The sequence below is a fragment of the Peromyscus californicus genome, unplaced genomic scaffold, assembly GCF_007827085.1.
Source record: "Peromyscus californicus insignis strain IS unplaced genomic scaffold, ASM782708v3 Scaffold_5__1_contigs__length_169319896, whole genome shotgun sequence".
Lineage (NCBI taxonomy): Eukaryota > Metazoa > Chordata > Mammalia > Rodentia > Cricetidae > Peromyscus > Peromyscus californicus.
The window spans coordinates 130419933-130434851 of NW_026294573.1; the positions used below are offsets into that span (position 1 = coordinate 130419933).

The 14919-nt window shown below is 39.3% G+C and overlaps 1 protein-coding gene across 2 annotated transcripts in view; it reads left to right on the plus strand.

Moving 5' to 3' along the window:
* The window catches only part of Prex2 (phosphatidylinositol-3,4,5-trisphosphate dependent Rac exchange factor 2), a 308185-nt gene that overhangs the window by 172337 nt on the left and 120929 nt on the right, over positions 1-14919 (plus strand). For both annotated transcript variants that reach the window (XM_052715840.1, XM_052715841.1), the window contains 4 exons: positions 10442-10621; positions 12804-12898; positions 13520-13602; positions 14314-14404. In XM_052715840.1, coding sequence (XP_052571800.1) covers positions 10442-10621; positions 12804-12898; positions 13520-13602; positions 14314-14404 — 449 coding nt within the window. The remainder of the gene's footprint in view (positions 1-10441; positions 10622-12803; positions 12899-13519; positions 13603-14313; positions 14405-14919) is intronic.

Sequence of the window (14919 nt, forward strand, 5' to 3'; positions counted from 1 at the left end):
TACAAACTGTACGGCCATGGCAGGCTTCTTGCTAACTGTTCTTACAGCTTAAATTAATCCATTTCTATTAATCTATACCTTGCCACGTGGCTTGTTGCTTACCGGTACTTTACATCTTCCTTGTCTTGATGGTGGCTGGCAGTGTCTCCCTCCCCTAGCTTCCTGTTCTCTCAATTCTCCTCTCTGTTAGTCCCGCCTATACTTCCTGCCTGGCCACTGGCCAATCAGTGATTTATTTATTGACCAATCAGCAACACATTTGACATACAGACCATCCCACAGCACTTCCCCTTTTCTTTTCTTAAAAAGGAAGGTTTTAACCTTTACATATCTCCAAAGTCAGCTTGATATATTTGGGAATTTGGGCATAGCTTTTCTTACTACTTCCTGCTGGAGGGGGGCGCTGTATCTCATGGGGAAACAAAGAAAATTTCAGGATTATGGAATAGTCCACGAGACTGTATCGTCTGAGCCAGTTGCCTTGAAACCATTGTGGATGTTGGATCATCTGGGCCATGGTGTCATCGGAGACCTTTCAGGTGGTCTTGGCTGATCAAACCTGATGTATCTTAATCTGGAACAAATCCATAGCCTCTGGCTTTCTGTGGAAACAAAAGCAGAGCCTCCTTTCCAAAGCAACATATCCTTACATCCAAATTTTGAAGTCAAGGTACCTTTAAAATATACATTTTGGCATAACTTAACAGCTTTTGTAATCAAATGTTTTTCTTCAGTTACGAATATCAAAGAGAACATAATCCAGATTCTCTGTGTGGTATTCATCTTTACGTGGCTTATTTTTTTTTATATTAGCTTGAGCCTATTGCTTTAAACTGCAGCCTTCTAAGCCTGAAAGGGCGCTGGTGCTGCTGGCTCCGCCCACTTCAGCTTCCCAACATGGCGGTGATACGTTTTCCGCCAGCTCTGGGAGCCATCAACTCTCAGAAATAGTGGGTCTATGCTTCTATCAAAGCAGCGTGTAGCCCAGAAACCTCTTTTTTTTTTTGTTTTGTACTAGCAAAGGCTAAATCCACCACACAGTTTAATGTGCTACTTGTAGAGGCCTCGTTCCCACCATACTGCAGGTCGAGCATGCACACACGCTAGGAACCCGCCAGTAGCTCAAACCAGCTGGCTGCCGCTAACTTGAAAGAGACAACTAGGAACTGTTTTTAGCTCCGTTTTAGAATCTTTTTTCTCAGTTTTTAGGTGGAAACTCTTACCCCACATTGGGCGCCATTTGTAGCTTGAGTTTTCCTGCCTGGCCCACAGTCAGGACAAATCTCTGACACCTGCCAGTCCCACAGCCGTCAGACCCAACCAAGTAAACACAGAGACTTGTATTGGTTACAAACTGTATGGCCATGGCAGGCTTCTTGCTAACTGTTCTTACAGCTTAAATTAATCCATTTCTATTAATCTATACCTTGCCACGTGGCTTGTTGCTTACCGGTACTTTACATCTTCCTTGTCTTGATGGTGGCTGGCAGTGTCTCCCTCCCCCAGCTTCCTGTTCTCTCAATTCTCCTCTCTGTTAGTCCCGCCTATACTTCCTGCCTGGCCACTGGCCAATCAGTGATTTATTTATTGACCAATCAGCAACACATTTGACATACACGCCATCCCACAGCATTTGTATTTATTTATTTTTTTATGTAGACACTTACTGCTATGGACTTATGTCTAAGAACTGCCTTTGTTGTGTCCCATAAGTTTGGGTATGTTGTATATTCATTTTCATTCAGTCCTAGAAAATATTTAATTATTTTATAAATTTATGACTGGACCCATTTTTCATTCAGCAGAGAGTTATTCAGTTTTCATCCATTTGTAAGCTTTCTCCTGTTTCTGTTGTTGTTGATATCCAGCCTAAATCTTGGGTAGTCAGACAGAATGCAGAGTGTTATTTCAATTTTCATGTATCTGTTGAGACTTGCTTTGTGTCAAGTATGTGGTGAACATTCTTTGAGGTACAGAGAGAAGGTGTCTTGCATTTTGGTGCAATGTTCTATAAATATCTTTTACCAACTTATCTGCTCTTGGGTTTGGAGTACAGGTTTTAAGAATTACAATGTCCTCTTGGTGGATTTTTCCTTTGATGAGTATGCAGTGTTATTCCCTCTCTCTTCTGGTTAGTTTATGTTTGAAGTCTATTTTGTCAGATATTAGAATGGTTACACTGGCTTGGTTTTTAGGTCCATTTTTTAGGAAAATTTTTTGCCAACCCTTACCTTGAGGTGATGTCTGTTCTTGATGTTGTCATATTTCTTGATGAAGCGGAAGGATGGATCCTGTTTTTGAATCCATTCTGTTAGTCTGTGTCTTTTTATTTGGGAATTGAGACCATTGATGCTGAGAGCTATCAATAAGCAGTGTTAGTTGTTGTTATTGGTGGTGGTGGTTGAGTTGTGTGTGTGTGTGTGTGTGTGTGTGTGTGTGTGTGTGTACACATGCATGCTTCCCTCTTTGATGTTGCTCTTCTGGGATTTTTTATTTTCTGTCCTTTCTTGTATGTAGCCAACCTCTTTAGGTTGGAGTTTTCCTTCTAGAAAACTGCTGTATAGGGCTGGGCTTGTAGATATGTTGTTTAAATTTGACTTGATCATGGAATATCTTGTTTTCTCCAACTACGGTGATTAAAGTTTTGCTGAATATAGTAGTAGTCTGCTCTGGCATCTGTGGTTTTTTAGAGTCTGCAGCACATCTGTCTAGGAACTTCTGGCTTTTTGAGTCTCCATTGAGAAGTCAAGTGTGATTCTAATAGGTCTGCTTTTATATGTTACTTGGTCTTTTTCCCTGTTAGCTTTTAATCTTCTTTCTTTGTTCTGTATGTTTAGTGTTTAGATTATAATGTGCCAAGGATACTTTCTTTCTGGTCCAGTCTGTTTGGTGTTTTGTATGTTTCTTTTACATGGATGGACATCTCCTTCTTTAGGTTAGGGAAATTTTCTTCTATGCATTTTTTTTTTTAAGTATTTTGTTTCTTTGACCTGGATTTTGTTTCCATTCTCTTTTCCTTTTATTTTTAGATTTGGCCTTTTCATCATGTCTGAGATTTTCTGGATGTTTTGTGCCATGAGTTTTTTAGATTTAACATTTTCTGTGACCAGTGTATCTATTTTTTCTATCATCTTCAATACCTGAGACTCTTTCTCCAGTCTCTTATATTCTGTTGTTGAAGCTTGACTCTGTGTTCCTGTTTGAGTTCCTGAAATTTTCATTTCCAGATTTACCTCAGAAGGATACAATATTACCTAAGTAAACAGGAAGAGCATTGTAAGCAACTACCAAAATCTAGAATGACAGAGATAGCTGGCTGCCTGGACAGTCACCCAAAGTTCTTCTGTAACATTGGGGCATCTGTCTTCAACCCATAGGCCTAGTCTCTCAGTCATTTTTTCTTTTCGGGTCTCTAAGGGAGTTGAAGATTACATAGTTATAGTTACAGTTTTCCTTCTTAAGAAATACAGAAAAGAGCCGGGCGGTGGTGGCGCACGCCTTTAATCCCAGCACTAGGGAGGCAGAGCCAGGCGGATCTCTGTGAGTTCGAGGCCAGCCTGGACTACCAAGTGAGTTCCAGGAAAGGCGCAAAGCTACACAGAGAAACCCTGTCTCGAAAAACCAAAAAAAAAAAAAAAAAAAAAAAAAAAAAAAAAAAAAAGAAATACAGAAAAGAAACTCACTAAGAGGTGTTAAATGTATAAGTTTGAAAGACATCATAAGATAGTTTTCTGTTGGTAATATAAGTTAGGATAGAAAGTGAATTAGGTACATTTTGGATTCACCAAAATAGGATAGATAATGAAATAGTTTCTCTGAATTTGTCAAATGCATATGGACTAGACATTGTTGATGTATTTATTGCTTGTATATATTGTATATAGTTATTGTACTTATTGTATATAGTTTTTCTTATTAGCCATAACTTTTTATTTTTATTTTTATTAGATGAAAAAGTGGAAATGTGGTGATATTTTATTTGTGCTGAAATGTGGTGATATTTTATTTGTGCTTTAATAAAGTTTGCCTGGATATCAGAGGAAATAACAAGCTATTTTAAGTAAATAAGACGTCAGACAGTACAAGCCCTTAATCCCTTAGCAGGCAGGATCTCTGTGTTCAAGGCCACACTAGTGGACAGAGCCAAGTGTGGTAACACAAGCCTTTAATCACAATACCAACCATAGAGGCCTGGAGGTCTGTACAGACAGACAGAAAGTTGTGTAGGAAGAAGAAGTGAGGTAGCTGGGCTAAGGTAGCCAATGAGAGGGCAGAACAGCAAGGCAATGAAGGCATGGGTAGACAGGAAGTAACTTGCATTTGGAAGCTGCAGAATTGGTAAGGTAAGGTTGGCTGGTGGCTTTCCTTATTTCCCTAATCTAAGGCTTTCACCCCTATATTTGGCTCTGTGTTTTTCATTTAATAAGACCATTTAGAAATTTGTCTACAGAGATTCATTAATTTTTTTCTTTAAGGACCTCTATTATATTTATAAAGGCTATTTTAAGGTCTTTTACTTGTACTTCAGCTTGGAACATTCAGAGCATGCTGGGGTAGTGTTTCTGAGCTCTAGTGGAGACATATTGTCCTGGCTGTTACTGTGTTTTTAATCTGGTGTCTAGGCATGTGAGAAGGGGCAGATTGTAATTCTAGATGCTGATATCTGGTCTTCTCTTTGTTGGATCAGTGTTTAGTTCCTTGGTTTCTGTTTCCTCTCTGGTTCTTAGGAAAGTGTGGTGGTTGTGTATTGCCCGGTAGGAAATTCTTCTGGGATCCAGATAAATGTGACCATTTGGGGGAAGGGGGTTCCAAGGTAAAATGTGTTCTGGGTATTGGGAGCTGACACTTAGAAATCGACTGGGCCGGGGAGCTGACTGGAGGGATAGCAGGATTGAGAAAAGCAGGCTGCTACACCAGGATCTGTTTAGTGAGTACCCTGGGAATGAGGGTCGACAGAGAGGAGCCATCACGTCAGGTCTGCTGCAGAGCTGGGGATGAGACTCAGGGATTGGATTGGGAGGAGAGGCAGGAGGGGTGAAGGTCTGCAGTTAGCCTACTTGCTTCCCTGGCCGGAGTGCAAATAGATATATTTAAAAAAAATTGTAAATTACGGCATTACTTCACTTGGTTTTTGATCCTTATATTTAAAGAGCTAGTTTTAGCAATGGGTAGGTTTCAACGAACTGCAACTAATTGAAATGACACATTTTCAGCTGTGAGTTCCCCATTCTGCTGTTGTGAAAGCCCTTGCCAGTTCTGTGTGCTTATTCGAAAAGTAACAAGACATGAACAATGGCTGGAGAAGTGAATTTGGTCTTCTTTGTGAACAGCATGTAATTTAATTCTAAATATAAACATCTTCCACATGATTTGATTTGCTGCATAATCTCTTTAAAACAATACGGTTGTCCAAATGCCCGGGTTCCCCATTGCCCTTAGAATTCAGAGACAGTGCAGTGCAGTTGAGCTTACCAGGTTATTTTAAAGGCTTGTTACCAGAGCATTTTCTGACCACATGATAATTGTTCTTGGTTAGGATGAAGAAGCAGATGCTGTGATAGCATTAAAGAAATTCCCTCATAAGGCCCCATAGCCAGCCCTCCTAGAAGTTACTCATTCCTACAAGGACCTGGTATTGAAGTTGTCTTACTTTGATGTCTGGGTACCCTATCACCCAATCACTTCTAGAAATCATTTTTTTTCTATTACATAGACATTTTACTTAATCCTCCTACTTAGTTTCAGATCCATAGATGGAAATGAGATGAATTTTGGTTGCAGTAACCCAACAGAAGCGGGTGTTACCAATTTGAGGAAGACTTGGTGGTTTCTGATTCACTCTGGGAAGCTGAATGATTTTTGCCTTTGAGTTGTTTGTGGTTAATTACGTTTGGACATAAGTGAGAGGGAAAACAGTCCATAGGTGGTCGAGAATTCTTGATGGGAGTTTAAAATAGAGAATCTGTGTATTTTCCCTAGCATAGTGCAAATGAAGGGAGAGTAGGCAGTGCATGGTAAAAATGGGAACCTTGGGAACAGACCTTGTTTTGCAAGTATCAGATAGCCTAAGATTGAATGATGAGTTGCTGTACACCAGGGAAGTTGGCACCTGGGATTGCAGTATTGGTGGAATTATATTTGAAGCATTTTGCTTAGTAAATGTACAGACAGAACCATGCCTTCCCCAAAATCCTTCCAAGTGCTGCTGTGAAGGGTACATCGTGCTTTTTTGCTCACTGATGTACTTCATTATTGTAGTTATTTGTGATTGCTGGGTGGGGCAGGGTCTCCAAATTACCTCTAATTTAAATGCTTCTAAGACTGAATTATAATATTCTTATACTTTTTTACACCCCTTTTACCTACCAAGGGCTTACCCCAACAGCAAAGTGTTGTCCAACTTTTCAGTTCAGCGAGTCAGAATTCAAATACTACCTTTGTTTTTGTCCATCTTATTTTTCTCCACTTACAGTACCTCATTAGGTTTGTTAGTTATACCTCAGAATATGTCCTTGCCTGTCACTGTAGACTGAGTTACCATCATCCCTCACTGGTGTCTCTGGAGAGTTGCCCAGCTGAGTCTCTCTTGGATGCTTTCTACATTCAGCAGATGCTGGAGAGATCCAGTGTGGTGAATTGGTCTGGTCCCCTCCTAAAATCATAAGCAGCATTACCTTGTAGTTAAATTACATTTATCACTTGGTATCCAATGGAGATCACACCTAAACCTCTCAGCAGATATCCAAATCTCAAGATGCTTTCATTTCTTACATTAAATGGCATAGTATTAGTATATAACACATTTATACTTTTGTATATTAAATCACCTCTATATTCCTTATAATATTTACTAAAATATAAATTCTAACTAAATAGTTGTCATACTGTACTGTTTAGGGAATGATAACAGGGAAATGTTGCACATATGCAATGCAGGTAGAATACTTTTCAGGAATATTTTTAATCTGTGGTTGGTTGATTGAGTCCATGGATATGGAACACACTGACCCAGATAGCCAATTGTAGGATCAAATCTACTTTTCTAGCCCGCAAACTTCTGCATCATCTGCCCCAAGCTCATGTCACTGAGTTCCAGCTTCACTACTCTCATTCTGTCCCTGAAAAGTGACAACTGTAGTCCTATCTGAGGGTGCTCTGCTTGGTGGACCCTGCTCCTGAGAAGGTCTGCAGGTCAGCCAACCACTTGGACTTTCAAGAGTCAGGCTAAGAACGATCCATAGAGAGAAGGTAAAAGCTCCTCCTCTCTAGACACTAGCCTTTCTCTGACATCTGCTTTCCACACACCTTTGTGTTGTATCCCCCTCTGTTGTTCAAGGGAATGCTAAAGATCTCACAGATTTCAAGAAACAAGGGTGTCTTTATTCATTCTTCATGTCCACATTGGGCAATTGTCCTTACTCAGAGGAGCAGACAGGTTCCTCTTTAACTAGAATGCTACTGATTTTCATGCAAAAGAAAGGAGGAAGGTGGTTCTACCCAGGCATATAGGATTCTACTATAAGTAACACACACCACATCATTCATCTTATATCACCTAAAGCAATTTGTGTAGATACGTCCATTCTCGGAGGACTAGGAAGGTATCTCCTACTTTGATATGTACACTAGTGACCATCCACCCTGTCCAGTTTGTAAGACTTATGCAGAGAAATCAAATTCTCTTAATTCGCAGTGTATGTATGTGACAGTATATGTCTTTCATCTCCTCCCCGCTAGCTAAAATAGAGTCAACGCTTCCTTTATAAGGTGGAATTTAGATTTAAATGAATTAATAGCTGGTCCATATTTACCACATCTACTATAAGAACCAAGAAATGCTATGATGATGGTATTTTGGAACACAGGTAGGTGAGTTATAGTGTGCACAGAAGTTGTTATCCATCAGTGTTTCATCCAAAGGAAACTGTTCTGGAGTAGAATTCTCCTCATAATTTAATTAAGTGGACCTTTGGTAGATAGATGCATGTTCTCAATGAGCAAAAAGAAAGGAAAGAATTTTTTGCCTGCACACAAAATATGTATACTTTATTGTTGCTTCTCGGAATCTAGAAATGTTATGCATATGATTTTTTTCCCTGTCATTTGTTTTGTTTGTAAGCTTAAACTCTCATTCCCAGAGGGTCAGTACAAGTACATTGCAACTGTTTAAAATGTGAATACAATTCTTATTACTGTGAGAAAACTGTTTATGCTCAGCCCCATGACTTCTAATTTAAAATACCCACAAGCACAGAGGGCTCCCTGCGAGATGAGAACTGCATGCCTTTCCTTCTTGGTATGCAGGGTTCATCTGTCTCTGTAGTAGGAGCTTGGGTAATTGGAGTTAGTCTAATGTTTTCATCTTGTGGAGAGAAGGAGTGAATAAATGTACAATCTGTCTTACAAGGCCTAGAAATATCTTTCAAAATAGAGAAACTGTCTTTAAGATAATTCATCATCACTTTGTGCTACGGAAAATGTTCACAGAGTCTTGAGCAATGGAATTCTTCAGTTTTCACTGGTGTCTAACAACTATAAAATGCCACACATTATTGAAGCATTACCTAACAGTGAGAACTTCCCTGACCAAACTATGTGAAATTGTAGCTCTGAACTGAATCTAGTGGGTCATGGAACAGTCTACATGAGCAAGTGCTCTACTGTGGAGCCACACCCATGCCCAGCGCAATCCTTCTTTCTATTTATTTCCTAGAACTTTGCATTTGTCACCATCCGATGAACTATAAAGATTGCTGTTTGTTACTTCCTCCCAGTGAAATTGATACTCCAACAAGGCAGAGACTTTCCTGTGGTTTTTGAATACCACACTTACAGTACTAAGAACCAAACATATTTTTAATCAGTGAAATCCCTTACTGTGGATTTACTCAAATCTCTTACTATGGAAGCACAGCATTGGGTTTGATGTCACATGTACAATATGTATAAGAGGTATGGGAACTGTTGTCTTGAAATACCCAAAAAACGAGTATTTGCATTGCTATGAACAAATACATACACAGATAATGTGCAATTGGTTGGAACTGAGTGTCACAGGTATTTTATAAATGTGACTGTGATTGTTACCTAGAGAAGTCACCAATAGGCCATTAGTTCAGGTATAGTTTAATTCATCTTGCAAGTTTGTAGCATGCTGTTTGATCATAAAAACCAAGTTTATATCCATATAACTTTGACTTTGATGCTTCTAACAGAAGCATCACTTATTTAAACTTCTAGCCTTAGAATTGTAACTACTCAGTCTTCATTGGGTTTTACACCAACTCAAGGCATTATACCCTTGAGCTCAATTGAATGAAACTCTTTAATTGGGCAGCTTTGTGCATTTTTTATCCCAACTGAATTGCCAATGCAAGTGGCCCTGCCTCCTTTTAGCCTGACATGTATGGTCACCTTGCTTAGTATCTCTAAATTAGTACATCCAGGGCTCCTGCCTGTTAGAACAGAGAGTAGAGATTAATGGTGTGGATTCTCCCTGTCAAATAGTAATGCTATGCTGGAGGCAGAAGTCAGAGGGTAGCTTGGTCTTTAAGGTGTGAGAATGAGTCAGGGATATTAAAGTATGGTTAATGTTTGCAGTTAGTAGTTCCTTGCATGATGTTTCCTGATGAGGCAGGGGTCAGCCTCTGAACTCCCAATATGGCACCAATGCCAGACCAAAGAACTGATTCCACTCAAATCTAGCTTGGTTAAAGAATGAATTTACTGGGGCTACAAGTGTGTGTGTGTGTGTGTGTGTGTGTGTGTTTGTGAAAGTTGCTTATAGGAGCATGGATGACCCAAGCTGCATCGTTGAAAGGCCCATCCTAGCGTGGGGTGATGCTGTGTCCTGGAACTCCCCAGACAGCTTGAAAACAGCTCCATTGCAGTGTCTCCTCCCTCCAACCATCCTTTGCTGGATTTATAGTCCTCCCAAAGGCCTTGTGAGTTATTAGCTTGAGAGACCTTCTTGAACCTATTCAGTTTCCTTAACCTGCTGAGTCTTAGGAGCCTTCCTGTCCCTCCAGAAGGGATGATTTCAATTTAGAGGCAACTGTACTGCTAGTGGTACCAATGACAAGGGGGAATACAAGTGTTATGCACAGAAAGTTACTCATATTTAATTCCCAGTTCAGCCGTGGGGCCTAGGTACTTCTTATTCTATTCCACCATACTTGGTTCTGGTAACAAACCGCAGGTTGCTGAAGCAGGGTTTGAATACAGCCTTCTGTATTTGATTGTGTGCTGCTCTGTTGCTTCTGAGCAGTAAAACCAAACATTCTATGACACATTTTTTACACAGATACTGTTTATTTGGCATGAAACACAGAAGCACTCTGGAAATATTTGTAAGCCTATCACATTTAACAAATAAAAGAGTTATCTGTTTGAGCTAGTTTCAAAACATGCACTTATGTTCTTTAAAAATGTCACATTGCAGCCTCCTGTCTTCAATAACATATTCTCCTAAGCTGGAGCGTAAGACAACAGAATGTGTGATACCAACAGACAGTGACAACGAGAAGGGAGAGAGAAATAGCAAGCGGGTCTGTTTTAACGTAGCCGGAGATGAGCAAGAGGACTCGGGTCACGACACTGTCAGCAACAGAGACTCTTACAGGTGAGCCCTTCCTCCATCTCATTTCATCAACAAACTCAAATGAGCTTTCTATTTTCCTCAAAGATCTTGTAAAAAAAAATGTTGATGGTTGATTTTATTTATTGCTGTTTCAGAATAACCATCAGTTCAAGTAGGACAGCATTGCCTTTAAAGTTGTTCTCATTAATGATCCGGATTATTTGGAACAAGCATTTTTTCCCTCCAGCAGTGTGGCCCTATTGTCGGAGAACTGTTCTTACAGGCTGATTGTGTAACCCTGTAATAGCAGTTGTTCAAAATGTCCTTCTGATCATGGTTTATTAGCCAGCAAAGAGAAGTTCTTTTTTTCCCTGTCCCCCCCCCCCCTTTTAAAAAATATATGATGTATTGCACTTCCATGTCCAGCTTTGTGGTTGTTTCCTCTAGGGCCTGTTTTTGTAGTAGTTAGCCAGGACTCATGGCATGAAGTACCCCTGACTGGCTGACTTGAACAACAGAATTTGTCACATAGTTCTGTAACTCAGAAGCCTGACCAAGACGTTGATGGTGTTGGTTCCTTCTGAGGGCTCAAGGAAGGATATACTCCAGACATCAGTCCTTCACATGTAAATTGTTGTCTTCCCATGGCGTCTTCTCATGTGACCTCCCATTATAGATCCCCTTCTTATAGCTGTATTGGATTAAAAACCCATCCTAATGACCTTACAAAGACTGTCTCCTTAAATTTGGTCACGTTTTGAGGTGCTGAGTGTTAGATTGTAACTTCAGAATTTGGGGTAAACACACTTCATCCAACACCCCTCCCTGCTTAAGGGCTCTTCTGAGGAGTCCATCACTGAAAGTACTTTTCTCCCCCAAACCTTGTCTCCAGAGTTCTCACTTGAGCACTTTTTCAGCTAGCCACATATATTGGGTGTACAGCTTCAGCATCTCTGGTTTCACTTATATCAGTTGAAGGAAAAAATATTCGCTGCTGTTCATAGTATTTCCAATGAGAAAAATGTGTCATCAGTATTAATTGTTTCAAAATTATTTTCATCAGGTAGGATTATCTCAAGCTAGTAATGAACAGTTTTTTAAAAGTGTGGTTTTAGCAGAGGAATTTAAAATACCCCCCCCACACACACACACACAACCACCTAGAGTGGCAGATTCTGATAGCAACTCCATTTGATACACAAAGGTCCATGGAGGTAGGGTAGAAATTCACCTTGGCAACCAGGGGTCTCGCTTCATGGCTTCTTGCTTAATCAGTCTGCCATCCTAATTTTATTTTCCAAGGAGGATTTTAACAACTACATCAAGTAATTATTCCTGGAGATTTAATGATGAATTGAACACCTTCACTATTTCATTCACTTTTAGCTTCTGAAAGTACCAGCATGCTCCATAATAGGAGTCTGTGGTTTCTCTCCAGTGGGAAATTACATTTCTAAAAATACCTTCTCCCTCACATCCTAGTTATCAGATAATTAAAATTACCCCCACAGTCTCTCTCTGGACTATGATAGAAAGTCTAAATGTAGATTTAAAATCAAGTCCTTTTGCCTTACTCTAAGGGGTTAAAAAAATCGCTGGTACTATTTCTAAAATCTGAATTATCCTCATAATCACACAGCATCTAAAACACTTTTTTCATAGATAGTCTTCATTTTTAGTGTTATCCGTGGAGACAGATGAGATCACTGGTGTGGGAACCTCGAGGATGGGATGTCCCCAGTAAGTTGTAATATAAACTATCAGAAAGAAAAAAAAGTAATAAAACAGACTTTGTCAGAAACTTATCTAACCACTGTTATTAAATAGATAATGAAGACTTATGTGGGATGACTCCCAGTTTTAAAACCAGACATTTTCAAAAATTCACTTAGGAATCAATTATATGACAAGAAAAATTGTAATGTTTGAATTTAAAAGAGTGCTTTTAAAAATTGAGAAAAAATTGAGTTGGGCAGGTTTCTTTTTCTCATAATGTTGTATAGAACACACTTTTAAATGTATTTACAGCACAAATGTATGTGATAAGAATTAGCACGGATGCAAGCACTCTCTACTGTAACTTTAATTAGCACACAGAGCAATGGCTTCCCTTATGGTGTTCTCTCCTCTATCCCTCTGCCTTGCTCACATTGGGTCTGCACTGTTCTTTCTTGCCATCACACTGGAGTACAAACCTGGACAAACAGATTCTCTTTTTCCGCAGTGACTGCAATAGCAACAGGAATTCCATTGCCTCCTTCACGAGTATCTGCAGCAGCCAGTGCAGTTCCTACTTCCACAGTGATGAGATGGACTCAGGTGCGTGTGGGAGACAGCCTGTGCGCTTTGATGTTAGTGGCGTCACAGATGCCTGCAAAAGGGGGGTTCATTTCTTTGATTCACATGCATTTTCAATTTTATTAGTCATTCTCAGTGGCCTCCTGCATTACATTGTGACTGATAAAGCTAGTTTCCAAATGCCAGTTATAAGAAGAACACATTTAAATGTGTTATTTAATGTATGGCTTCTGATCTTCCTCTTCATTGTGAAGGGTTATAGGTACACTGGAAATAAGTTTTTACCAAAAGCATTGGTCATGAATACTTGGGTGGTGGTGTAAGAAGTCATTTCAGCCTGAGGATGTTTTTAGAAAGCACGTACACCAGAGGGAACTTTACATTTAGTGAACTGGGAGAGGGACGTCAGAAAAACACAGGTTGATGCTCTGTGCTGTATGCTTCCTGTGAGGGGCGTTGCTTTGGACTGTTTCAGCAGTGTGATCCAACTGACTTTTCTGCTCTGTGAGACCTGATACAATTCCTTTTCTGATGTGGGAGAAGGTCTCATTTTTAATTGCTTGTATTTTATCAAACAAGAATATTTCAACATTTTAAAAATAAGATGAAGGTTTTGGACTTTATTTTTTTATATATATACAGGTGATGAACTTCCTGTCAGTGTCCGTATATCTCATGATAAACAGGACAAGATACACACTTGCCTGGAGCAGCTTTTCAACCAGGTGATGGGGCAGTTGTGGGTCTTTTGTCCAGATTGTAGGTCAGAAATTTTTGAAATATAACGCAAGGAGCTAGGAAGGAGAATGCAATCTGTCTCCTGACCTCCTTTGCTTTAAAAGAGGCATTCCTACAGCTAACCCGAAGGATATTTGTGAACACCAAGTGTTTTATAGAAAACTGTATATGGCAAACTGAAAAGAACCCCATAAACAGGAGAAACCCTCTTGACTGTTGGTGGGTTGACTGAATGTTTCCTGGTACCCTGCTTAGTGTTATTTCTAGTTTCAAACCCTTTACAATTGTCTGGACATTCATGTCAGGACTTCACTTTTGCAAAATGTTTTACAATCATAATAAAAAATGATCATATTGAAAGTTTGAGCACTTTGAAAATAAGTCTGTTTTTTTAAAAGTTCTGAACTTTCACTTTTTTGTGAAGTAAACTTTTGTTTTGTACCTTTTTGTCAATTTATTGTAAATTACTAGGAAGAACTGGAAATGTTTAAGTGGAAATATGAGTTGATTATAACATTTTGCTTAAAGATAAGCTTCACTAGCATTGTGGGTTTTTAAAAACATTTATTTGTGAAAAGTATTTTATAAGATAATTTCATGCACGTGTGTGTATATATATATATTATATGCACACTCATGTATACCTATATATTATGTATTATGGTTGTCTCTAACACTCAGAAATCTACCCTTGGTAGATGGATTCCATAACCAACCTCTTGAAAGGGCAAGCTGTTATAAGGGCCTTTGAGCAAACCAAGTGTCTCACACCAGGTCGAGGATTACAAGGTATGTTTGAAATAAATATTAGATGATAGCACGCAATAGACAATATAGTCATAAAGCAAAAATGTTGCAGAAAAATTTTGTTGCTTTTGTTTCATAATTCTCCAAACTCCACTTCTGTTTGGATCATATGTGTGAATATTAAAAATCACTGCAATGTCTTTTATAAACTTTTCATGTTTCTTTGAAAGTTTAAAACACTTGATACCTCTAGTGGCAAAACCAAAAATTCATGAATTAGAGACACAAATGACTTAAGTTCCTTTTGCAATAGAGTAAAGTCTATCTGGTCATATCCCATGGAGGGGAAGGGCCTCAGGAGTGTGGAATTGGCAGGTAGGCTTCAGACCACAGAGTATAGCACTGTACCCTTCTCCCACCTCTTTTTCTGTATTTACAATGGGGTTTCTGCCTATATTTCTGCCTATATTCCTGGGTGGAATACCTATTAGGAAATAACATTGAGCTCTGATTTTTAGATTTAACAAACACACTTTCTGTTGTAACTCCTCTAAAGA